General features: G+C 45.9%; 6 protein-coding genes across 6 annotated transcripts; 3 read left to right on the top strand and 3 right to left on the bottom strand.

The window, feature by feature from the left end:
- Window positions 1-5,534: 5,534 nt before the first annotated feature.
- Window positions 5,535-7,715, bottom strand: H6S33_010132 (uncharacterized protein; the record flags this gene model as incomplete). Its single annotated transcript, XM_044841484.1, has 8 exons — window positions 5,535-5,797; window positions 5,853-5,871; window positions 5,933-6,099; window positions 6,151-6,231; window positions 6,307-6,408; window positions 6,468-7,131; window positions 7,240-7,378; window positions 7,450-7,715. The coding sequence occupies 8 exons, from the start codon at window positions 7,713-7,715 to the stop codon at window positions 5,535-5,537; spliced, it is 1,701 nt and encodes a 566-aa protein (XP_044697275.1).
- Window positions 7,716-9,323: 1,608 nt separating this feature from the next.
- On the bottom strand, window positions 9,324-13,794 carry H6S33_010131 (uncharacterized protein; the record flags this gene model as incomplete). The annotated part of the gene is made up of 8 exons (XM_044841483.1): window positions 9,324-9,364; window positions 9,426-9,585; window positions 9,648-10,160; window positions 10,261-10,332; window positions 10,574-10,759; window positions 12,377-13,059; window positions 13,107-13,674; window positions 13,741-13,794. The coding sequence occupies 8 exons, from the start codon at window positions 13,792-13,794 to the stop codon at window positions 9,324-9,326; spliced, it is 2,277 nt and encodes a 758-aa protein (XP_044697274.1).
- A 329-nt stretch (window positions 13,795-14,123) lies between these two features.
- Window positions 14,124-17,351, top strand: H6S33_010130 (uncharacterized protein; the record flags this gene model as incomplete). The annotated part of the gene is made up of 3 exons (XM_044841482.1): window positions 14,124-14,967; window positions 15,028-15,669; window positions 15,853-17,351. 3 exons carry the CDS (start codon window positions 14,124-14,126, stop codon window positions 17,349-17,351), a joined length of 2,985 nt encoding a protein of 994 aa, XP_044697273.1.
- Window positions 17,352-17,765: 414 nt separating this feature from the next.
- Window positions 17,766-18,995, top strand: H6S33_010129 (uncharacterized protein; the record flags this gene model as incomplete). The annotated part of the gene is made up of 1 exon (XM_044841481.1): window positions 17,766-18,995. One exon carries the CDS (start codon window positions 17,766-17,768, stop codon window positions 18,993-18,995), a length of 1,230 nt encoding a protein of 409 aa, XP_044697272.1.
- A 74-nt stretch (window positions 18,996-19,069) lies between these two features.
- H6S33_010128 (uncharacterized protein) lies at window positions 19,070-22,552 on the top strand (the record flags this gene model as incomplete). The annotated part of the gene is made up of 1 exon (XM_044841478.1): window positions 19,070-22,552. One exon carries the CDS (start codon window positions 19,070-19,072, stop codon window positions 22,550-22,552), a length of 3,483 nt encoding a protein of 1,160 aa, XP_044697271.1.
- A 2,306-nt stretch (window positions 22,553-24,858) lies between these two features.
- H6S33_010127 (uncharacterized protein) lies at window positions 24,859-26,003 on the bottom strand (the record flags this gene model as incomplete). Its single annotated transcript, XM_044841477.1, has 4 exons — window positions 24,859-25,209; window positions 25,268-25,447; window positions 25,513-25,854; window positions 25,908-26,003. 4 exons carry the CDS (start codon window positions 26,001-26,003, stop codon window positions 24,859-24,861), a joined length of 969 nt encoding a protein of 322 aa, XP_044697270.1.
- Window positions 26,004-26,602: the final 599 nt, after the last annotated feature.

The following is a 26,602-nucleotide window of genomic DNA, read 5'->3' as shown; positions in this document are numbered from 1 at the left end:
ACTTATAGAAAACCTCCTAAATCCAACTGATGTAATGTCGGTCAACGAAAGACCTTAAGACCAACTGAGAATTGAAATAAAAGCAAAAATCGGAAAAGTAATAAATAAAAAGGTTATTGAGCCCGTGTGTGCTCGAAACCCGATTTCAGGCAGGACCCCTGGTAAGCATCGCTGCTCTCGAACATTCCGATTTGGGGTACATATGTCGAAATTCCCAGGGCCCCGATCCCTTGTCTTGATAAATTGGGGTAGTATTTGTCTACATTGTGGATCATATGGATTGATTGTTCCTTCCGGCCCTTCTTCGGTCCCTCGTCCTTGCAGCGTATGTCTAGATCTCGCTGAATCTAGGTACCAACATCCCGCTTGAAAGCGGTGCTCGATTTTCATGCTGCCAAGATGGCAATGGATCGAGCTAATCGTATTTGCATCATCCGAGGGGAAAGTATAATCGCTAAAGCAAGTTTGATGAGGTGGAAAATAGTCCGAATGGTTCCCAACGATAGGAAAGTGGTTCCACGGGAAACCCTAAAGCACAAGAGGAGAGCCCACCTATAGCTGCGCCTCCGGGATGTGACAGACCGCACTAATACCGTGTAGTGTAGACTGATAATCCCAGGAATCCAAGGCCGCAGCTGGACTGAATTAGAACTGGGATTGTTTCAGTATTTTTCTGTTCGCCATGGGTTAATACTGGAACGCACTGAGGTTCCGTTGCTTAACCAGGGTGTGGTGAGGGATGGGGATCGATGGGATGGTGATGGGGAATGGTGGGCGGTGGATGGATAGATCAACATATCCCTTATAGGAAAATGTGTAGCGATTTGGTTGTTAGGTGTCTAGTACCCCACCAAAAAAGGAAAGAAAAGGGCTATTACGCGACCGTTTTGGCACTCTAAGACAAGAATTGCGCGTTGTCTCTTGCATTGACAGGGGGGAGTCTGTGGTTCATGAGCCGTTTGAGATTGCGAAAGTCGATGGGCATGGGATGATACAGGTATCCATACATGTACCCGGTATTTCTCATGATCTCGCATCACATCAAATCTCCTATCTATTTCAATTAGATACGTTGTAACTATATTAGATCAAGGGACCGTAACATCGGCCGACATTCTGTGCGAATAACGCCTTCTCCAGCGTAAAGATATCAAACAAATTATTTGATGACCAGCCCCATGCGCCGGCGCACCGCCCTCTACCTTTCACCTACCCACTCAGATTGTTCTAGACATCGGTTTATGCAATTAGAAATATGTCTTTTGCTAATTAGAACTCGACCAAGCTAAACAAATCCGAACATTTCAAATAGGACTCGACGGAATCAAAAGTTATCTGGAGTCGCAGATTGTAAAATTAACATTGAAGAGTGATCTGTTTCACCCCACAGTTCGTCAATGGATATTCTACATGTAATTACTGGCTGTCGTCAAATAGCAGAGCACTGATCATGTGACTTAAAAACATATATATGGCGTGCATTTCAGCTGCAGCCAAATTCAAATTTTGCGAGGTTTACTACCTTAGTACACGTAGCCCATTGCCCAATTTTTATGCACTCTGCCTCTAGAGCACTCTCATTTTATAGATCGAGCTCTAGAACAATCTAGAGTAGGTAAAACACTATGTATATGTATATATATGTTGGTATGCAGAGTACTACATAAACTACATGTACATGTACATGTAGTTAGCTGGTAAATCCAATACACACAGGTTGTAGTACTCTAGAGTAGAGGATGTAGAGCACTTAGTTTCTCTAGAGCACATCGTGTACTTTACTCTACAGGTATCTACATGTACTTATGCGACGTGCAGTGGAAACTTCATGTAGGTACATGTACATACAATACTCTACATGCAGTACATACATAGAGTACTGTACTCGTAGTTTTTTGACGTTTCCGGACGCGACCACTACTGCATGCCATACAAAAGATAGCCTTGGCGGGTTTTTTCTGTGTATGCAATAGCAGTTGCGTCCGGAAACGCTGTGAAATTGCGAGTACATACATACATTTACCTATAGAGCGCTCGATTCCCCTACCATACCCTACCCATCATGTACCCTCCTTTATTCGAGAAAGAAACGCGCTGCATACACGTATACATGTAAAGGGCCGTACGTTTTACTCCCTCAAGATATTGGCGTCTTGGGATATCAATTGGGGAGTTGGCGTTACAGTGGCAGCACCCATACTTCGTTGTGCACTTTCGCAGGGTCGGGTGAGCTCTAACCATAGGCTAGATGCACGCTAACACAGTCCAGGGTTTGACCAATCAAGTCGAAGCAAAGCTGAGAATGAACCAGGTTTTTTCACTCAAGCCCAGGCGCTTCCTTCAACATAGGTGCGATGGTGTAGAGTACCTACTAGCTACATGTACTTGCTACACCGCTCAACATTGGTGGGTCTCGGCTCCGCACGTTCTAGACGTTCCTAATTTATTTACCCTACCGAGAATTAAGTGACTCTGCTTCCTGCCGATTCGGGCCGTTCCTTTTTGGGCCGCTCTTTCCGCACTTGGATGGTTATCTTCAGTTGAAGGCTTCTTCTCCTACGCGTAGGAAAATTTAATTCAAGTTACGAATTCTTGCTTACTAGATCTGATCTACGTAGTGTTTCAGGTGTAGACTTCAAGACTCTGAAATTTCTTACAATTAATGTACTGTTAGTTTTCATCGGCGTGGGGATTCTCCTAGCTGCAGAAGAACGGATTAGGACCATTCTGGATGTTTATCCCGCCATTTCCAACCCAGCTTAGAGAGGATTTCTCAGTCGACATGTACTGGAAGTTACAGGTTCCCAATGTCTGGCTGGGCCGGGTTAACATCCTAAATCCCAGGTTATCAGCCATTCATCATGCGCAATTTAGTATATGTACACCATGCGTGTATGTTTATAACACCACAGCCATGAATGGAGATATCTATGACTATAGCTACAGACTAGGCTCGCCGCAAGCCAGCATCTATTGAGATTGTCAAATGAAGATTCCGATCAAGATTTTTTTCTCCTAGCTACCAATGTTAGAATGGCCAATATAAAACCATCCACTATCAAGAACACACTATTAATCGGCCTGAATCACAGTATGTACATACAGTCTATGCAATAGTCCTAAAATTCTGATGGGTTGCATTACAGACCAACAAATTTCCGCGGGTCTGTCTTCAGCTCGATAAACATCGATTTCTACAAGCCATCGAAAGATGTACTGAATTCTTAAGGTGCATGATGGAGATTATTGTTGAGTACTTTGATGTTGGAGCGATCTTCCAATTACCTCTGTATGATGGTGTATGTACCACAACGGTGTAAAAATGCGTTCCAGGGCGTCCCTGATCGTTCCAATGATTACCCTTGAAAGGAGATAATGCTGTGACTGACTGCATGTATGCACCTATTAACTGAGCTCTAGGCCGCCCTCTGGTTTCTGAACTCTTCCACCTGGATTTGCCATATGAGTAGCCGAGATCTTTCCCGTGAGGGGAAAAAGGAGGAACAATGATGTGCTGAGACATGCCGGGGGCACGTGCCAAATATTAATTCGATAGCTAGCTACATGTAGGTAAATGGTACAAGGAAGACTTCCCAGAGTATCTTAGCAGCCGTTAAAACCCACATAAAGCGTATAGAAACGACTTGCAGTCGTACGTACTTGAGATTGTTTTACCTTATTTTTCACCAAATGAGTGACTTTGGTTCTACGCCTGGTAAGGGTTTATGTGCCATGTGTTATATTCCTAGGCCAATGTCGTAGATACGTAGCTTATACGGGATTAAACGTAAATTAAAGAGGAGATATATAGAAGGCTGGAAACAAAAGAAATAAAATCCGCAGTTAGCAATGCTCACTTGCCGTCGGAATTTAAACCTAGCCCCATCCAGTGAACAACACTTGACATATACGTACATACATGTATATGTATGTAGGTACCTACACCGAAGAAAAAGAAAGTCTGGATACACCACAGCCTAGCTCAAGAATATGGCCCGCTATGCGTACATCTTGCTACTATGTATTTTCTAAAGGTTTCTTGTTATACTCGGAGAAAAAGAAAAAAGCATGCGGTTTCGAAACCCGTTATGTAAATTATATCGATATATTTTACTCTATATATATTACATTTTATACCTATCTAGCGCTGCATATATGGGTATATACCACGTACTATAATGTATTTTATGTACATGTAGTACGTTCAAACTTTATAGCTATGAGACCATTTGCTTTGAAGCTTTATTCTATCATATTACGTAGCCAGAGTTAAGACCGTGATATTTCAAGGGTCCTAGAAAAACATGATGGTGATAGGTTTTCACCAACCGATGGTGATCACGAAGGTTGGACGAGTACGTCTCTAAGCTGTTTTGGCCAAGTGACTAAAGTACCTAAACGCAGGCCATAAAACTAACCGTATCTACATGTAACTTAGAATTACCTCCCTTTTATGGTAATTTCCGTAGCTTGATAATTTTCTCGGGCCAATATGATACAGTGCCACAAAAGGGATATAACAGGTACTTTAGCAGTACGGGATTTCATAAGACTTCTGAATTAAATCGGAATCCTAACCATTATACCGCAACCTCGCGGTATTCTAATATTAGATATTAAGGTACTGAATCCACCCGCTTTTTTTTTGGGGGGGGGTACTGTATTCTGAAAGAGAACACGTGTGAATAGTATATATTTAGGCACGTCGCAATAAACAGTTGTAATATATTGATATGTGTTTCTAAACGAATTTTGCGGAGGAGGGGCGCTCAGCCGGAGATATATATCAAATCATATGGAGAGTTAGAAATAAACCTAAGTGAACGCCGACTAGAGCGGGTGGGAAAACACTGGTATTGGAGAGTGTTTTGACGTATGTGGTAATAGACGGTCTTATCTAGACTATAGTTCATTTTCGAAGCTACAAGTTAAGGTACCGTTGTCATGTAGCCACATGTAGTTTGAAGGTTGGAAAACATCTGATGTTGCAGAACCACTGGAGCTCGTGTTACCCACCTACAGATGATATTCAGGAACATCTCCGGCTCATCCCCCTAGTGGGTCCCATGCAAATAACTGCTCCGCTAGTATAGGGGGTTATTACCATTTTCAGTCGCAATACTTAACGCGTCATGATAAGCCTGTTCTCGTTTCTCTCCGAATCAAGGGTATTACTCTGAAACGTTAACCCATAATAGTGGATTTCTAAATATAGTAAGTAAGTCAACATTTCTTCACAGCCGAGCCATCACATATCATTGTAAAAAACCAAGTTGCTTCATATCGATCCAATTATTTTAACTATTTATCTAGTGTTGTACAAGCGTTTCCAATCATATAGGGGGTAAATAAAAACAATTATGGAAAGAGGAGTCCCAACTCAGGTACCCGGAATCTCGTTAACGGGTAACATGTCTGGGTGACCAAGGACATTTCAAGACATTTAAAATAAACCAAATGTATTCCGCAACGCCATAGTAGACTTAGAGCAGAATCGCGAGTCAATATAACCGATTTACCGCGGATCACCTGGATCACCGTTCGTCTTCTTCGTCGTCGGCTGCGTCTAAAGCGTCGTTGTCTACCCAACCTTGGGCCTTCTTAACAGCTTTTTCCCAAAGTGAGAACAAACCACTCCTTTGCTCTTCGGTTGTTGAAGGGGTAAATGTTTTGCGGCCTTCCCGGTTGATATTTTTAAGTTCATCGAACTCTTGCCATACGTTCACCGCAAATCCTGCCGCAATTGCAGCACCGAGAGCCGTTGTTTCACGCATTTGAGGTCGATCAACGTCAATCCCTAGAATTCATGTTAGCAAGACCAGAGTGGTGTTGATTGAGTTTTTTTGGCATACCCATAATGTCGGCTTGTAGCTAATCCAATAATCAGCCACCATATTTTTGAAGTAGAGTTAGATTTCTTGGTTGAACATACCTGCATGCACACATCGGAATTACTCATGCCTCCATCAACAGCGAGTGTGTGTAGTGCTGTACCGCTGTCTTTTTCCATGGCATGGAGAATAGCTTTCGTTTGGAAACAGGTTGCTTCAATAGTTGCTCTTGCGATGTGCTCTTTCGTGGTATATTGCGTGATACCAACTAGTAGAAAGTCAGTCACTAGTACTGAGCATCTTCAACGAGTAAACTCACAAATGGTACCCCTGGCATCATCGACCCAATATGGAGCAAATAGCCCGGAAAATGCGGTAACAAAAACAACACCACCGCTGTCTGGGGTCAAGTTAGCTTATCCACCTATATAGCCTGGGAATCCCGAGAGATTTCGAGTTCTAAAGGCCAACCTACCCTTGACTTTGGATGCCAACTCGCCAATCTCGCCCGAATGTTTGATTAACCCAAGATTATCTCTCAAAAACTTTATGGCGGAGCCCGCAACGGCAATTGAACCTGGAATGAAGGATTAGATCAATAAGGCCTGTTTAGATTTGCACCGGATGAGCACATACCCTCTAAGGCATACACTGGCTTGTGGCCTTTAAAGGAATATGCAACGGTGGTCAAGAGGCCGTTATTCGATACAACCGGTTCATTCCCAGTGTTGTAGAGAAGAAAGCATCCAGTGCCATAGGTATTTTTAGCCATCCCTGGGGTGAACCCACACTGCCCGACCAGAGCAGCGCTCTGGTCACCAAGACATCCGGCGATTTTTATACCCTTAAGAATGCCATCGCTAAGCACCCCATAAGCATCAGGATCTGACGATGGCACAATCTTAGGCATATTTACACCTCTGACACCGAAGAAGTCTATTAGAAAATCATCGTACTCTAATGTTTTGATGTTGCAAAACATGGTTCGCGACGCATTACTGGGATCTGTGACGTGTAGTCCAACCTTGACTCCGCCAGTCAAGTTATACAATAACCAAGAATCAACTGTTCCAAACGATAGACGGCCGGCTTTCAGCGCGGCCTGGACAGCCGGGACATGCCGTACCATCCATGCTAACTTGACACTGGAAGGATAAGTAGATAGTGGAAGGCCACATAGTTCTCGCAGCTTTTCAGAACCTTCTTTCTTGCGCAATTCGTGAACTAGCTTAGATGTTCGAGTATCAGGCCAAACAATAGCGTTGTAGAGGGGCTTTCCTGATTCAGTATCCCAGACAACCTGGAAACAGCAAAAAGGATCAGCAGCTGTACCGGGTTAATGGATTTAAAGTTTCACTCATTCCTGTTTGTAGAGAAATATAAAGCAAAATGTGGGGAATTTATTTACCGTTGTTTCACGCTGATTAGTGATGCCAATGGCTTTGATATCTTCCACTACATAACCATCTGCAACAAACTCCTCGGTGGCTCGCTCAATGCACGTTTTTACTGAATTTACCAGCTCATATGGATCGTGTTCAATCCATCTATTGATTTATTCACTGCAGTTAGCACCCATAGAGGATTGACCGCGCTTGTATGATTCGGGGTCAATTACCCCGAGTGTGGATATAGCTGCTCAAACTCCATTTGGTAGCTTGCACGTGGTGTACCAGTACTATCGAAAATCAAAAACCGAGAACTGGTTGTACCCTGGTCGATAGCGGCAGTGAAAGCTTCTCTCGGGACATTTTTTTGACGTGGACGAGGCACAGTAGGATTATGAGAATAGTTGTTCAAATCACTACGAGTGGATCGACGGCTACTAATAGTGCTACTGCTAGCTGAAGAAGACGCACGTGTTTTTGAAGAACTGGAACCCATTAGAATTGGCAGTGGAGAGTGACGATGATGATATTCCCTTGCAATTGGGAGGGTGGGGGGATCGAAGGAATCTCTATGGGATGAGGGAGAGGGAGAGAGCAACAGCAACAACAGGAGCAGCAGGAACAGACGGGTGGACGGAGGTACTGAGGGTAGACAAAAAAAGGCTTTTGACGAGCTGGGGGAATGATAATTGAGTGTGTTGTCGTGGTTGTGGAGGTTGTGGAGCTGAGAAGGAGGGAACACGGCAGTCCTTATTGATTTCAGAAGGTGTGGGTGCGACGACGAGAGAAGGGGCGAATGGGAGTGTGTTCAGGCATTTTATTAATCCGGTTGCACAAAGCACGAGGCTACGAGGGTGGTGGTGTCTTGAAAACACGATTGTTGAGGGGCGGCGGTGATAACAAAGGCGGGTGGTGTTGTTCGTGACGATAGCGATGGACATAATTTTTTTTCTTGTTCGTGGGGGATGAGAAAAACGTCACCCTGGGAATGTGTTCTCGTGACTGAGGCTGATTTCACCGGTTGAAGACTATCTCCGCATGACCCATGCCTTACACAACTTCCATTTCCATGAGCAAAATGTACCTGGATTCTGCGATAACCGATGTCTACCGAGCACAGGAACGGTAAAGCGTTGCCCGAGGGCTTGGCCGCTATCTTCTCCGCAGTCGTCCTCACTCGGGGAAATATGCCGAAAGTCCTACTGGAGCCTCAATTTGGTCCAATTCAAGCCAATTCAAGCTTCTTAGCGTTGCTATTCATAAAGCAGGACCCCGCACCCCGCATGAGAAGGAAAAGTAGAGTGGGAATCAGGCTGATCCATGATGCGTCCGTGCCTTTGTGCCTTGATAACGGAAACCCGACTGGCTGCGTCTCTTCACTCACGGACGGCAGACAAAATTTTTCCGTGCTTGGTTGCTTGGTATTTGATCACTCAACCGCCACCCACTACTCTCTCATCGCTCATCTGATGAGTGTCAACGCAATCCCTTCGGCTTTGACGTTCTTGCTTTGCGGTTTGTCATTAGTGCTGTGCCTAGACCACAGTTACTTTATCAATTTTTCTACCTACTCTACGTGTATGCGGACCCAGTCCATTCTAAAGATGTCGGCATTTGCACTGTTTACAGCGTCCTGCGCACGGTAAGTTGTTGTGCCGTCGGTCGCACACGCACGCACTTACACACTTACACGGTACAGTACTTCTACACACCCACAACGCAGCGCGGACACACATAAAAAAAATTCAGTTGAAAGAAAGGAAGGAGAACGAAAAAAGAAGAAAACATATGCAGCAAGGATGCTGAGCGAAGCACTCTAATCTCGTACCCAGAGTCATTGCTTGCTGCATACCGTGGGGCGCACCAATTGGGACTGAAAGACTGGTACGCTTATATTGTGTAATGCAACGCATGTAGGTTATCCTAACCAATGGTTGATACTACTTGGTATTGTACCGAGAAAGAGAAAGAAAAAAAAAAAAGATAAAGTGTGAGGAAAAAATTCACTGCTTTCCGAGATATACCCAATTCCAAGACACCATAAGATTCAAACTAGCCCGAAATTTGACTTTTATTCATTTTGAACACAATTAGGAAAAAACACTTAGATCTTGATGGCCGCGTCCAACGCCTTTTGCTTCTTGGCTGTAAGAATAAATTAGAACCCATGCTCAGAAAGTAGGCGTGGAATTTCAGGAACACTTACCAATTTTGGCGTTGGCCTTAGCACCCATGATACCACCTCCCCAGTGCCTCTTCTGCTCCTCGTACTTCTCGAGGTAGCCCTCCTTCACGGCGGAGATGAGCTTGGAAAGCTCGGCCTTGTCCTCAGCACGGACTTCGGTGATCGCAAGAACGGCGGCGGTCTAGTCACGAGAGTAAGAGACCGGAAGTACAGAAACCAAAGTCAACGAATATGGATACGAACCTTCTTGTGAACAACGGTTCCAAGACGGGCCTTGCCCTTGATGATGGCGTAAGGAACACCCATCTTCCTGCACAGAGCGGGAAGGAAGATGACCAATTCAATGGGGTCAACGTCGTTGGGGATAAGAACCAAAGAGGCCTTCTTGTTTTCGATCAAACCAACAACGTGGTTAAGGCCGTACTTCACGACATAAGGCTTCTTACCGACGAAAGAAGCTTTGTCCTTGCTGTCCTTGATAGCCGCGGCTTCCTGGACCAAACGCTCCTTCTTTTCGGCCTTGGTCTCAGGGCGGTACTTGTTGAGAAGACTTAGGGTCTGAGTAGCAAGGTTCTTGTCGAGAACATTCTGGAACTGGGCGATGGCAGGTGGGACCTTGAGACGGAGGTTCAAGACCTTCTTGCGGCGCTGGAGAAGAACATACTCCGGCCATTTCACCATACGCGAAAGGTTCCTACGGGGCTGGATATCCTGGCCAATACCGAAGTTGCGAGAACGCTTCTCAATGAGAGGGTTCTATCACGATAACTGATTAGTAATTCGAACCGGAGCAAAAACTCCGAGTTCGGTTATTTATCTCGGATAAAATGGGGGGGGGGGGGGGGGGTGTAAATACCTTGGCCTTCTTGCTGGCACCTGCCCTCTGCTGAGGGAACGGGGCAGCGGCGGTCTTCTTTGATTTTGCTGGCTGGTCATTGAGAGATTTAAATCAGCGAATATTCTTCAACAGATTATAATCTACTCTAAAAGTCTCGTGGCATATGCAATAAAGCCATCAGCACATGAGACTTCAGCCATTTCAAACATAAAACCGTGAGTAGAGTTCCACTTCACAAGAGCATGAAATCTGCAATTGATCGGGATCTTTCGCTCCGGATTATGTATGATGCAAAAGACCTTTCCAGAGCTCCTTCGTCAAAGATTTTTACCTCGATGACGGCGGAGATGGAAAAGTTCCAAATGGCGATGTCGTAGCCGAGGCGTTTATTGCAGCCGTTCAAGAAGAAGGAAGGGGGAGCACGAGGGGAAGTACCATGGTGAATATTTTGGCCGGACGCGGACGCTGGTTGTCGTAGGTTTGGTTGTCGTTTGGTGCTGTTACGGACAGGAGAATCCTTTTGTTAATTGTGATCGTACGTCGTGATAGTGGGGGAATTGTGTGTGCCAAGTCTGGGACTGCTTTTTAGACCTACATGCACCCGGTACTTGACTGTGGCAACGGGTAAAAAAATAAGCCTCCAATTACGATTTGCTGGCGGAGGAGGCTTATATAAGCGTTTTGCACCCAAAAAGGGTCACTTTAGCATTACCTTGGTGTAAGCCTCCAAATCGGGTAATGCTCTGTCCCACATAAGGCATATATACGCCTTTACCTGCCCAAAAGCCTGATTTTAAGGCAAATCTTAGGTTACGTAATCATAATTAGTGGCAAAATAGGCATTATTTCGTGATATGTCTTAAACAGCGCTTATTTGAGCTCAACGCTGATTGGCTAGGAAGTATTATAGGTAGGTAATCCTGATATAGGGCTTATCTAAGCCGGGAAACTGTGGATGACTAAGCCTGTAGCTGAGCCGGGTAACTCCCTAATCTATGTAGAGGCATCCGAATCATAACTCATCTTTCCCTCCTAACCTCGTACAACCTTCCGCGCGTGATTTTGGTACGTTTCCTTCTACCTAGTACGTAATACATGTAGATACTAATCTTCGTTTTAGCCCTTTAGCCCACGATACCCTTGTTTTACTTTTACCCTTAATTAACCCTGTCGCGTCGCACGGGGCTTGACGCTTTGCACTCAGCAGTGCAACTAGCCAGCGGTGGGGTCCTACCCCCCACCAATGGGGGCGGGCATCGTGGGGCGCTTCATGGGTTCCTGTCGTTCACGGTCCTTTGGGCCCTGAACGTTCCCGACACGTCAGGTTTGTGGTGTCAGCTTCGAGTCGACAGATAAGCGTCGTGAGCCTCTTACATGGGGACCGGGGTACTGGCTGCTTTCCTGGCTTTAGGGGATCCCTCCTGTATATCATTCTCCCAATTTTGGTGTTTACTAACCCCCGATACTGTGCCGCTTCACCCCTTTTAGATCGTTGCCTAGTCATCGGACCTGCCTTCGTACGCTTCGTACGAACGTGGCGGCATCGTCGAGAGATTAAATTTGTGGATGGAGCGGGCATCGCTTTCAGGCCAAACATGTGGAAGTTTGGTGCCTGCTCCGCGATCTAGATTAGGATCCGCGCACATAGCTGTAGTACGTCTTTTTGGGATATAGGGCTGTATTGCGCGATAATTAGGCATGTAATCTACGTACAATTAGACTCCAGGCACCGATTAGGAGGTGCATATGTATCTAGATACCCAAGCGCTCAGGTAAAAGTCGTGTTTTGGCTGTACTGCGCATCAAAACGGTGATATTACGTGAAATCGTATCGCGCGTATCGCCAAGAAACGATATTTTTGAACCCTAACCCTACTTTAGTGGCGATAGGGCTCAAAAAATCGAAAAAAACGACATTTCGGCTTATAATTGGGCCCGTACACTAGATTAGGGGGTATCACGACAGAATATTGCTTTTTAATCACATTTTATTGCTTTTTCCTAGACTAGGGTCGTAACGTCATGAATCGTAACAAAATCAACGCCTTTTGAGACATCAGGGGCATCAGGGGCACCAGGGGTAATTATATCGTGCATCTTGGTGGGTATTAGGGTGTGGATTCTGAGCTCAAACAGCACCACGTGGGGCTTTTTTGCCTCGAGCTCTAGTATTCCTTCCAGGCGCAGGGGCAGGTGCAAGGGTTGCGGCTTGAGCAACACCAGGCGAAATCGTCGTGGTGGTGGTGGTGGTGGTGGTGGTGGTGGTAGGCGTGGTAGGCGCAATACTAGGCGCAACCGCCCTAGGAGGTGTAATTGGTACAGCAGGCGGAATTGGTGCAGCAGGCGTAGCTGGTGCAGCAGGCACATCTTGTGCAGGGGTAGGCGCACGAGGAGTCTGCGCAATACCGGGAGTTGGCGCAATATTAGAAGTACGGGGAGCCTGCGCACGTGCAGGGGTTTCTTCGTGCGCCACTTCTGACCGCACCTCCTCTCCCCAATCGTCGTCGTTGCCCGCCAAATCTACCAAAACTTGGCCTGTATCCTCGGGTTGAGGTGCACCTCCGGAATCGTCATCGGGAAGCATAAAGAAGCGCGTGTCGTCATCAATATCGTCAAAGTCCTCGTCCCTGCCGTGCCTGACCTTTTTGCGCTTGGTTTTGGGTGGTTTGACGTGATAATGCGACAAATCAATGCCCTCCCACGCCGCCGATGCACCCAATCGGTCCCAGAATCGATTCAACGCCGTCCTATTGTAATCTGCAGAATAGGGTTTGTGGATATGCATCTTGGTAAACGTGCACATGTTGACGTAGATTACTGCACGGATTAGCGATTGACTGATCGCCCAAAGGGGGGGGTATTACCCTTCATCATGAATTGCACTCTTTTGGATGACTTTGCGATATCGACAAGGGGCTCCACCCAGTAGAATATCGACATCAGATTCTCGATATTGTAGGCTTTGGCGTAGTAGTCTCTGATTGCGTCGAGATTACGTGCAGATCGGAATAATACACCCTCCTGGGTAAGAGTCTGCTGCACGTGCTCAAAAAAACGTTCAATCGTCTGATGCTTAATCTGGTGGATACCGTTTTGGGTACGATTGCGTACTAGATTGAATATGGCGGTGTCCTTGACGAAATCGGCACCAAAAGCCGTTGAGATTAGAGAATCGATGTCATCGATCACGAATTGCCTCAGATACGTACGCCTTGCAAGGCTCTTCAGCACCCCAAAGAGGTAATCATTCGCAGGGCTGAGCTCTTCCTGATTGGCGCCTCGCTTGAATTTGGAAGAGCTCAACAAGGCCTTCTTTACCTCCGACAGAAGCCCGGTGCATTGGCTAGGGCGCTCACCGGCCAGCAAGCCGCTGAAGAAGCAGTACGCCATCTGCACATCCTCCACCTCCCAACGGCATCGATTTTTATATGTCTGGTGGCGTCACGTCAGTCAGTCAGTCAGTATCAGCGCACCTACCACCCCCTGCACCGTACTCACGTTGATCTCGAAGATACGCACTTCCTTCTCAGCGCTGGCGTCCGAATCTGCCATATCTGGCATACTGACGAAGATTGGCGATGGTCTGGTAGGTTAGCGATGGTCTGGTAGAGTAGCGATGGTTTAGTAGACTGGCGAGGTGTGGTGTGATATCTTCGTGGAGGTTGATGCTGGTATGTTGACGTCACCACACCCTACTTCCGCCTCATTGAGCCTCATATGGCCCGTGCACCTGCCTAATACGGCTAGCGCGGTCTTAAGATAGTCCTCAACCATCGTCAACCTCCACGAAGATATCACACCACACCTCGCCAGTCTACTAAACCATCGCTACTCTACCAGACCATCGCTAACCTACCAGACCATCGCCAATCTTCGTCAGTATGCCAGATAGGGGCCTTGATCTCGATCGATTCCTAGCATTACCTGGTAGGGCTATACACGCGTTAGGCAAGCGCAAACGTGACGGGGAGCGCCTTTGCACCCCAGATGCCGATAAGGACGACGAAGACGAGCCTCCTGCTGAGCACGAGCATCAATCTGAGCATCAATCTAAGGCAGATTTAGAGCCCGATTCTGAGCCTGATAATGACGAATATCCGGTGGTATCTGATGACGAAGGACGCCCTGATATCTTGGAAGGAAACACCGTTTGGACCGAGCAATTGGCAGAGCAAAACGCCGATATAGAGGAGGCAGAAGCACCCGTTTTGCAGGAGGCGGAGGAGGCGGAGGCACCCGGAGATGCAGAAACGGTGCCTGAACCGACGATTGCTTGGAAACCTCCTACTTCAAAGCACCCAATGAGCCCGTTTCTTTTTGCTTTTGCTGTTTGGTGTGATAGGGTTAATATTAGTCGCCCAGATTACGCTGCTTTGCTCGAGGTAATACACCTAGCACGTGACAACCCGGATGTTTGGAAACACCTCCCAAATACGCTCGACACCCTCCAAAACCATTACCAGGCACAGATACCCGCACCGCCAATCTACGAGTGCAAGATCGATCTCAGATTAGATAAGATGCCAACGGGTCAATCAGGGGCTGGTAAAGCCTATTTTTTTGACCCAATCGAGCTGACACAGACGATATTACGCTCTAAGATGAGGCAGCACATGCATTTTGGTATGGCGCAATTGGTGGAGGAGGCGTCAGAATTGTGGCACGGAGAGGCTTGGGCGGAGTCTATTCGCACGTGCAGTGGTGTATTTGCTCGATATCCTGACGGTCTTACACCCTCCTAAATTGCACCCAATTCTAAGCAAATCAAGACTGACTAATCAACAGGCTCTCCCATATTTCCTTCTGATTTTGTCACGTATCGAGAGTCCAATATGCTGCATGCTGGGCGTGTACGATGCATTTACCAAGACATGCGTACCGCACCTACCGCCGGTGCACCTACCGCCGGTGCACCTACCACCGGTGCGCCTACCACACCCAATATCGTCGTATATTTAGAGCCCGTCATGGGATACGTCGATTTGGCTGACGATATCAAGCCTTTGGTGACGCACCCACCACCCCACCCTGGAGAGTGCTTCCTAATCGAGGACATCAGGTTGATATCAGCCAATCAGATATTCGCTAGATTAGGTGAAAACGTCACATTTGATCGCGATTTCCGTGACGACAGAGACCTCGCTGAAGAGGCTGAATTGCTCGGCAGTCAAGAGGCTGCTAGAGAGGGTGCTAGGTTAGCACGTCAGGCAGCACGTCAAAACGCTGGTATGCGGGTGAATCAAGCCCAGGCACCAAATCAACGCCAGGCACCAAATCACGGTATGCCCCCACCTCCGCCTCCAAACCAAGCCTTCAACCCTACCGCATTAATCAATATACGCAGGGTAATCAACCTATCAAAACGCTCGATTAGGGCAGTACGTCTTACCCACCCAGTCAGGGCAGAGCTCGAAATCAAGGCGTACGGTAGGCAGGTGCTTGAACGTGATTTTGTATCACGTGCAGGGCAACGGCCAATCAGATGCATGCCCCAGATGACGTTTATCGACGGTTTTGGCTTATATCGCAATATGTACAGATCGCTGACAGGTGGGTGTATGGCGTATACCCCCCCCTTTGTGATTTACCGTACTGACTGATGCGCATCAGGGGTATATATGATACCGTCTAACCTACCAATCAGAGAGCGTACCAGGCTCGTTAATGTCTTTCCCCTGACGCTTGGACCACACGGTAGCGATTTGCGCGACGTTTTAGGGTGCCTGGAAACGCCCTCCAAAAAGCTCGAATCCGGGGTAATAATGCAGATTCCGTATGGCGAATCGGAGGCGCTAGTGGAGGCGTTTGTGTCGTCATTTGCGCTAGGGTATCTAGGTGATATGCCTCAGCAAAACGAATGCGCTGGCTTCCTGCGCCAAAACGCTGCTTTCGGGTGCAGAAGCTGCCTAATACCATCAAAAGAATACGGCAATTTGGACTACGATATCACCAAAAGAGGCAGATATCACCACGTGACGCTAGATATTAGGACTAAAGCGTCAGATATGCCGCCTACTAGGCGCAAAGCGCATCTCCGAGCGCTGGGTATCAACGAGCTGCCCTCCCCTGTTTTGACGTCATTAGCTCCCGCAATTGACGTGTGTAGGAGCTTTCCGCCTGACCCCCCCCATGCCGAGATGTCCGGAATAGGGCGTTTACTTCAGGATCTTTTGATCGACAATCTCCTGTTGCCCAATCAACGTGAGGCATACGCCTCCGTCTTCCGGAAGCAAGCCCTACCACCAGGCTGGTGCAGGGTGCAAAACCCCCTACGTCATCGCAATTCCTGGGATTTGAGCGAGCAAAGCAGGGCTTGTGTCATAACGGCGATGGTTTTGCGTACCTGGCTGACAAATCAACGCCTCCAACCTGCCCTATTACGTGCTATCAGAGCAGAGTATGATGCAGAATTGAGTCCTGATTTGCGCCTAAAAGAGTGCGATATCGTGACTAGGGTCTATAGCCAGTTAGCATCGAGCTACACCCTGATTACCAAGCACTGCTTGAGCGCTGATAACGTGCAGAATATGAGCTCTTCAACGCTAATTTGCCGATCTCTGTCTCTTAGGCTGATCAATTGCGCGATTAGCGCAGGTACGCGGGGCAGAGGTGGTGTGGCATCACGTGCCTCCTCCTCAGGTGCCTCTCCAGCACCCATCAACGAAGACGACGATATCTCTGAGCCTGGGAGCCAATTAGGGGGTGCTCAGCCACCAAAGGCGTCAGCTAACGTGCTCGGGGGGTGGCTGAATCGACCAAATATCCACGTTGCAGTGCATTATCACGATTACTGCAGGCAATACGCCACTATCTGGAATACCAACGTCCTAATCGGAGAGCAATATCACCGTCTTTTCAAACGTCAGGTGACACACACCAACCACAAAGACGTTGAATTGCATCTTCTCCGCCACGACGGTAGGAAAAAGACCGTTAGATTTGTCCTAGAAGGCGCTTTCGAGGAGTCAAATCCGGAGATATCACGTGCCTTTGCTGATCTCAAGAAGGTGTGCCCTACCCTAATCGAATATCTGCTACCAGCGTCGTCACACCAATATCTAGAGTGTAACGGCAGCTACGTATTTCGGCTAGGTGATGAACTGAGATGAGGGAAGGAGGTATCGTGCAGTGGAATTAGGATTTGTAATGGGGATTTCTGTTATGTTCTTTGGGTTTCTGTTACGCGAAGGTATTAGTCATCGTTGGATTATGGATGGATATATAAGGGGGCGTTGTCTTGTGCTTTTGTCTGTTTTCCTTCTTCTCTTTCTTCTTTACGCAACCTCTGTATTTTATTCCACGAATACTATTCTTTGTTCGCACTACGTCATAGGGCTCCAACCGGTTTATCATACCAGGTAGAGCCACCCATAGTCCATAGTCAAAGTATACCTTTACGTCTACGTCCACGTCTACGTCACTACCTAGGTTGTATTCCTTGGCACCACAGTCTATCGCCTATAGTCCCCGTGATACGTAGGTTGCGTCCTCTATCGCCAACCAATACAACACCATAGCCTACAATGTCGGAACATGCCCATGTCGATTATCAACAACTCAACGATAACCTCCAAAGATTTTTTGAAGCGCATCCACAGGTCGATCATGTTGTCGGAGCTGAAGCTTATGCGCTTCTTCAACAGTGTCAAAATGGTCTTATTCAATATGCAACGGATTTACAGGAGATAGAAGCGGAGGCTGAGAGGGCAAGAAGGATATTTGAACGAGATCTTACTGCTGCCCGAGCTCAACAAACTGCTGTTGAGGTTGTGGCCCCTGACGAAGAACCTATTGGAAACAACGCTCCACCTGTACCTCCAGCGCCACCAGTTACAGGTACCACCTATCGGTCGGAGAAACTCCCAGATCCCGATGTGTTTAGGGGGGATCGTGATCGAGAAAGACTACACTTATTCAAGCAACAAATGAAAATTAAGTTACTGGGAAATATCGATCGCTATCCTACACTACAGTCTAAGTTATCGTACGCGTTCAGCAGATTGGAAGGTGCTGCTGCCAATCAGTTTTTACAGTACATGGGAGAAGAAGGTATTGCCCTACCTTCTATGACACGGTTTTATGAGATTCTGGATACAGCTTTTGGAGACCCCGATCGAATGCGGACAGCTAGAAGAAATCTTCGGAACATCAGACAACGCACTCGAACCTTTGCCGATTATTTTGCTGAGTTTCAACGGTATGCTGCTGAGTCGGGTATGGATGAAGTCTCTCGGATTGAGGCTTTGATGGAAGGAATTAATGGGGAACTGGACGAATCAATGATACACCATGAGACTCCTGCAACGGTAGATGGTTGTGCAACACTCTTGCAACGGTTGGATAACCGACGACGGGCGGCGGAAGCTAAGCGAGGTAGTAAAAAACCTTGGACTACTACTGCGACCCCGGCTCTGCGTCCTCCACCAACAAATCCTGTTCCTGCTCCCCGTCCTGCTGCCCCTGCTGCCAACCCACCTGCCACTGAGAATCACCCCTCGTTCCGTCCTGGAGGTGATGTACCCATGGACCTGTCTGGAGGACGTCGTCGCCCTACCCCTGCCGAAAGAAACGCCCGATTAGCTGAGGGCCGATGTTTCTATTGCGGAGGTGTCGGGCATATGGTTAGAAACTGCCCCCAAGCGAGGGCAACTGGAAATCAACCAAGGAGGCCTGTGATGAGAGGAGCGGCGTTGACAGTGGAAGAAAACGATGGAAGCGATAATGAGTCGGCAAAAGATTTGTCCCTGCACTAAGTGGCTTAGCCCAGGGACCGTTTAAGGATTTTTTTAAGATGTGTATTTCTGGTTTTTCGGTATCAGAGGAGGAAATGGATGGAAATCAACTTGTAGTAACTTGTTCGATTTCACAGAATAAAAATTCGTTTATACCTACCTACGCCCTTATTGATACCGGAGCATCAGGATATGCTTTTATTGATGAATCCTTTGCACGCCACAACAATCTTACAATGACCCCCCTTAAAATACCTCGCCATGTAGACGTTATAGACGGAAGGCCTATTAAGTCAGGAAAAATTACCCATATTGTCGATGTCTCGCTAGACATTCATGGTCATCGGGAAACGGCGCCATGTTTTGTAACGAAGTTAGGACACTATCCGATTGTGATGGGGATACCTTGGATGCGACGACATGATGTTACGATTCGACCAAAAGAAAATCTACTTGTTTTTGACTCTCGAAGCTGTTGTCAACACTGTTCACTCAGTGGAACTGCAGTTATTGTTCATGGTATCTCAATCCCCTTACCGGAACACCATACAGTCATCGTTTCAGCAACCGAGAAATCCACTATCGATATCGAACAATTAGTACCGAAAGAATTTCACCATCGTCTTCACATGTTTAAAGAATATGATGCTTCAATTCTCCCACCACATCGACCATCCCATGACATCGAGATAGTATTAGAGGAAGGCAAACGACCACCATATGGACCTATATATGGATTATCTCAAATTGAGTTAAAAGCACTACGAGAATATCTTGATGAAAATTTACCCAAAGGATTTATTCGAGCCAGTGAATCACCAGCGGGAGCACCCATACTGTTTGTGAAGAAAAGCGATGGAACCCTTCGACTTTGTGTTGACTATCGAGGCCTAAATGCGATTACAATCAAAAATCGATATCCATTACCATTGTTGAAAGAAACCCTGGCTAAGTTGTCAAGAGCACAATACTACACTAAGTTGGATTTACGATGGGGATATAATCAAATCAGGATAGCGGAAGGAGATGAATGGAAAACAGCATTCCGGACTCGATATGGACATTTCGAATATACAGTAATGCCGTTTGGATTAGCTAATGCCCCTGCCACATTTCAGCATTGGATCAATGATATTCTACGTCCCTACCTCGATCAATTCGTAACAGCATACTTAGACGATATCCTTATCTATTCCGAGACCCTATCAGAACATAAAGAACATATTCAGAAGGTTCTAAAGGTACTTGATGAAAATCATGTTCACCTTAAACCTGAAAAATGTGAATTTATGGTTCAGGAAACAAAATATCTTGGTTTAATCCTTACTCCAAATGGGAATAGAATGGATCCAAAGAAAGTTATCGATGTTTTGGAATGGACTACACCGACAAACCTTCGTGATGTTCAAGTATTCCTAGGATTTGCAAATTTCTACCGACGGTTTATTTTGGGATATTCGAAAATTGTTGCCCCTCTTACAGCCTTGACAAAGAAAAATGTTAAATTTGAATGGACGGATGAAAGGGAGGAAGCATTTCAGACTTTGAAAAAGATGTTTACAACGGCACCGATACTAGCTCATTTTAATCCAGATCGAAAAATTGTGATAGAAACTGATGCATCCGACTATGTTTCAGCAGGAATCCTATCTCAACGTGACAACGAAGGAATCCTACATCCAGTTGCTTTCTTTTCTAAGAAACACTCTCCCGCAGAATGCAACTACGAAATCTATGACAAAGAACTTTTAGCAATTATACGATGTTTTGAAGAATGGCGACATCATCTGGAGGGAGCTCAATTTCCAATTGAAGTTCTTAGCGACCATCGGAATCTTGAGTATTTTATGACAACAAAATTGTTAAATCGTCGACAAGCCCGTTGGTCCGAATTTCTTTCACGCTTCGATTTCGTTATACAATTTCGGCCAGGAAAACAAGGAACAAAACCAGATGCATTGACTAGGAGGTCAGGTGACCTACCTAAAGAGGGGGATGAACGGTTAACGCATCAGAGTCAAGTGATTCTGAAGCGAAAAAATTTGGATACCAAGCTAAGTTTGTTCGCGGGTTCTTTGTCAAATGAATCCGCTGAAGGAGCGTCCACTGTAGAGGAGTTATTTTCAAAAGCTTACCAAGTGGATAGTTTCCCAAACAAGGTCCTCAATATGCTTCGGAATGGCACACGCCACTCAAACAAAATCTCACTTGCTGAATGTATGGAAGATAACAACGGTCGGCTGATTTATCGAGGCATGCTATATGTACCAGACGACGATGACCTTCGACTAAGGCTTTTAAAAGAATATCATGACAAACCATCTGCAGGACATCCGGGTAGAGCGAAGACTCTGGAGCTCCTAAGTCGAGAATATTACTGGCCACAGATGCGGAAGTTTGTCGATCAGTATATTAGGAATTGCAATGTGTGCACCCGTAGCAAGGCATCACACAATGCACCTTATGGAGTACTTCGCCCCATGCCAATTCCCGATGGACCCTGGACAGATGTCTCGATGGACTTTGTGACTGATCTTCCTGAGAGCGATGGGTATAATGCGATTTTGGTCGTGGTGGATAGACTAACCAAAATGCGGCATCTGATACCAACGACAAAGGAGGCGGACTCACAGGAAGTAGCAAGGCTATATATTGATAACGTCTGGAAGCTACATGGATTACCCGACACTATGGTATCCGATCGAGGAACACAGTTCGTCGCGGAATTCTGGAGGTCTCTTTGTGATCGACTGGAAATCTCGCCAAAGTTCTCTACTGCATTCCACCCCCAAACAGATGGACAGACAGAAAGAATCAATGCCATAATGGAACAATACCTCCGAAGCTATGTTTCCTATCAACAAGACGATTGGGTCCGATGGCTACCGATGGCTGAATTTGCAACCAACAACCACATTTCCGAAACAACAAAAGTTTCCCCCTTTTATGCTAATTCGGGAAGAAATCCTAGGATAACATTTGGGCCTTTGGAACATGGTAGAACGAAGGCGGAAGATCAAGCTAATAGCATTGCGCGAGAAATGAAGAATATCATCGACTTCTTACGGAATGAGATGTTTCGGGCACAAAGAATACAGGAAGAATCAGCCAATAGGAATCGGACCCCAGCTCCTCGATACCATTTAGGAGATAAAGTTTTCCTATCGACCCGTCATATTCTAACAAAACGACCTTCCAAGAAATTCGACTGGAAACGTATTGGACCTTATAACGTTAAGCGCATTGTCAATCCCTATGCCTACGAGTTGGAACTTCCCCGGTCAATGAAAATTCATCCAGTATTTCATGTTTCGCTATTGTCACCCGATGCGAATGATCCTTTACCGGGACAACAACAGTTGCCACCACCTCCGGTTGAAATCGAAGGAGAGGAAGAATGGGAGGTCGAGGATATCTTGGATTCGAGGAAACGAAGAGGAAGATTTGAGTATTTGGTACGATATATGGGATATGATGAAGCCTCCTGGCAACCACTATCGGACCTTGAGCATTCACCTGATATCGTTAAACGATTCCATGAGCGTTATCCAGGGAAGCCTAAGCCTACCAGGAGGTAGGCCTTAGAGGGGGGCGTGGTCTGTAACGGCAGCTACGTATTTCGGCTAGGTGATGAACTGAGATGAGGGAAGGAGGTATCGTGCAGTGGAATTAGGATTTGTAATGGGGATTTCTGTTATGTTCTTTGGGTTTCTGTTACGCGAAGGTATTAGTCATCGTTGGATTATGGATGGATATATAAGGGGGCGTTGTCTTGTGCTTTTGTCTGTTTTCCTTCTTCTCTTTCTTCTTTACGCAACCTCTGTATTTTATTCCACGAATACTATTCTTTGTTCGCACTACGTCATAGGGCTCCAACCGGTTTATCATACCAGGTAGAGCCACCCATAGTCCATAGTCAAAGTATACCTTTACGTCTACGTCCACGTCTACGTCACTACCTAGGTTGTATTCCTTGGCACCACAGTCTATCGCCTATAGTCCCCGTGATATAGAGGAAGCAGAAACAGGGGTAGAATCAGCACCAAATCACGTCAATCCCAGGGTTTTGGGTCGAGTTCCCGCCAATTACGTCAGAAACACCGCCCTTTTACCTACCAAATCACGTGCTTCTGGCGTCTTTGACGATATTCTCCGATTAGCGTACAAAAGGGACTATTTGCGCCCAAATATCGTCGATTTGGGTGCTAAACCGTATGCTTACTACCAGCGATTCACCTTTGTCGATCCTACAGAGCAGAAACGTATAGGGTTTACCAAAGGCACATATATTACCCTAAGAGCACCAAATCAGGGCGATACACCTCCACTGGTAGGCCAAATCGAGTATATCTTCACCCACAAATTGCACCAAATCGAGCGCCTATTCGTACACGTGCAGATATATGACGACACCGGAAAATTAGACCCAATATCATCGATTCCGGTGCTCAAATCAACCAATCGGAGAGCAGTATACGGGCTACCCGCTGTATCGTCAAAACGCCTCTATATTCTGCCTTTTGACCCGTCAGAATCGTCTTTAGATAGGCGCTTTTGGTGGTGCAATTGGGACGTTAGGTTCTGCTGATTTATGCTAAAAGGGGTGCACTAAGGAGGGTGTGGTGCGCAATAGGGGTGCACTAAGGAGGGGTGTGGTGCGCAATAGGGGTGCACTAAGGAGGGGTGTGGTGCGCAATCAATAGGGGGTTGGGGTGCACTAAAAAAAGCACTGTACTGTACGATTAGTAATTGCTTAGTAATAATATAAATACGTGCTCTAATATAATACATATCCACCAATAATCATGCCGAGGTATTGATCGTTATTTAATAGAGAGGTATATATGAAATTAAATCTTAAATAACGCTTATTTTTGTAAAATCTTATTTACCCGTAAGGCTAAGATAACGTATATTAATGTAAAAGAATACTTCACGATTAAAGATTATATAGTCATTATTTTCAAAGATACCTTATATTGAAATAAGCGATCATACACCGCGTAAGCCTTTTGTGAACTAATGCTTAATCGCTGGAGTTCGTCGTTAGAGACTTGAAATTAGAATAAGCAATATACTACCCAAAACGGTGATATTTGCCTTATTTGAGCCTACCCTAATGATTATTTTTTTACTGCTTCCCGCAGTCAAGTACACTCATGAGAATCTGCCAAGGCCGGTCACGTGATGCATCACTATTATGCTATCCTACATACCCCATCACTCGAGTCCCGGTCTTCCAAAAACCGCTTAATATAAGTGCCAAGAAATGGTAACCCGTTTCTGGCCGCCATGAATGATACATGTATTTACATAAGTTTGGCAAGCGGTCAGTATATGCAATGATGGGCTGGGGCCGTATATGGGTGGGTACAGTACATGTAGGTTAATCTAGGTAGTCATTTACGATATTTGTGGTATGTACCGCATGTGTATAGAAGTTTGTGTAGTAGATCCATGTGTTTTACCCAACTCCCTTCATAAGAGAACTCGAAGAATGGAGATGCTCAGGCTAAGAAGAAGAGACTATGGCTACATGTACTTAGGTACATAACATGTATGCACACTTTCCCTACTTGCAGTTGTACCGTACGAAAAAAGAGGATGTAATAGGTACTGTACCAATACGGAATTGTGAATTAAATCGGAATCCTAACTATTATACCGTAGCAATACCGTAACAATACCGTAACCCTACGGTATTTTGCCAGATATGGTACTGGATCCACCCGCTTTTTTGGTACTGTAGTTATAAAGTTGGTACAACCATGATTAAATCATTTACTGAACCATTCTCACTTCTTATACATACATGTATGCTTAAATTCCAGTCGATCGCTAAATTCCCATCTTCGTTCATATCGTTCGCATGTACCCAATTATTCTAGGATTTCTCATCCTTCGCTTTTTTATCTTTACTTTTTCCTTCACTCCTTTGCTCTTTTCCAGATCCTTTCTTGGTATCATTTCTGTTTTCCTTCTTCGAACTATCATCGCCGTCTTCGTCGTCTTTATCATCTTTATCGTCTTTGCCGTCTTTGTCGTCTTCGTTAGCGTCGTTTTCTTCCTCATCGGCGGCGTCCCGCTCTTTCTGCGCCTCCGCCTCTTCCATCTTCTCTCTTACAACTCTCATTTTACGTTCGTTTTCTTCCTTTTGCAGATTTTCCCATTGGGAATCACGCAGGTCCTGAAGATAGGCCGCAGGACCCGGAAGTTTTGAGACTCTATCCCCGATCTACAAAAGTTGTTATTAAATGTACCAAAACAAATAGCAAGAGCACAGGTTCGTTTACCTGACCACGCCCAACCAAGGTCATCACGATAGATGCACCCACAACGAATGTTAATAAGAATCTATAGGTCATATACCACCTTGGTGCCCACCCTTTACTTGTTGCTGTCGAATCTGCGAAATACATCCCGGTAAACCCAACGAATTGAGCAATCAAAGCTATATTGACAGGCAGTAATAACTGTTATAGAAAGACTGGTTAAATATTGGTCTAAAAGCCGTGACATAGATCAGTGCTTAACTTACTGTTGGCCAAGCAATTACCGGCGCTAGAATACTCAGCAAATAACGTTTATAAGAGTGTTTGCCGCCATACTCTGCCATCTCTAACCCCCAGTGAACAGCGCCCAAAAACGATAAAATAACGGCACCTAGTCCAACCTGTAATGGTTCCAAAATGTGGAGAAGGTGCCCCGCCGTTTCTTCGCTGATTAAATATCCAATGCCATTTTCCTGCGAATAGTTTATATCCCATGCAAGGTAAAGCGTTGATAGAGATGTTCCGAGATATGGGACTAAGCCACCAAAACCGATGTATAGGACCTCCTTTGGTACCTCATTTAATTGGAATGTTTCCTTAACTGTCCTCTATAAAATATGATTAGTATTCGTATCCACTAAATATAAATTAAGGGACCCACAAGGTCGGATTTCAATCCGCGAAGCATATCCGGCTCATCTCCTGATTCGTTATGCGTTTCTGTATTCCGGGGCTTAGGATCGAATATAGGGGTCATGCTACTCGTGGTTGTGACTTTCTCGGGATTGGATTCTAGTTTTTGCTGCAAGGCATTCTCTCTCTCTGCTTCGATCTTTGATCTCTTCTCGATTTTGATTAAATTCAATGGAGTACTTGAAAAAAACGACTTTGAGACCCTCCCAGTGTGCGAAAAGTACAGGGTCACGGGCCCCTGTTCTGGATATGATTGTAGTTGAGGAGCCTTGAGACGAGGTTTGACATTATTACTGAACGAATGTAGGCTGCGTAGCCCTGCTAAAGAACGTGGAGGCGAGATACGACGTGGAGAAACTATGCGAAACATTGTCCTGATGTTGAAGAATTTTACAAAGGAGGTCCGGCAATAAACGAAACCTTACATAAAGTGCCTTTGGGTTGATACATGTAGAGCAGTTGTTGATATACTCATTGTGACGTCATCTCATGGCATTGAGCAATCCGTTGTCAACGTCATAGCAAATCGAACAAAAGTTAAGGACCGACAGGTAACGTACCCTGAACATAAGTACCCCGGGTACATGTGATACCCTAGATATTCAGGTTATCAGTACTCCACTTACCATGGATCATCGTAGATCACTCGAAATTGTGTGAATG

This window comes from Morchella sextelata, assembly GCF_020137385.1.
Source record: "Morchella sextelata strain SCLS chromosome Unknown scls_4, whole genome shotgun sequence".
Lineage (NCBI taxonomy): Eukaryota > Fungi > Ascomycota > Pezizomycetes > Pezizales > Morchellaceae > Morchella > Morchella sextelata.
The sequence above is the reverse complement of the archived record's forward strand: the minus strand, read 5'-3'. Positions and strand labels throughout refer to the sequence as shown.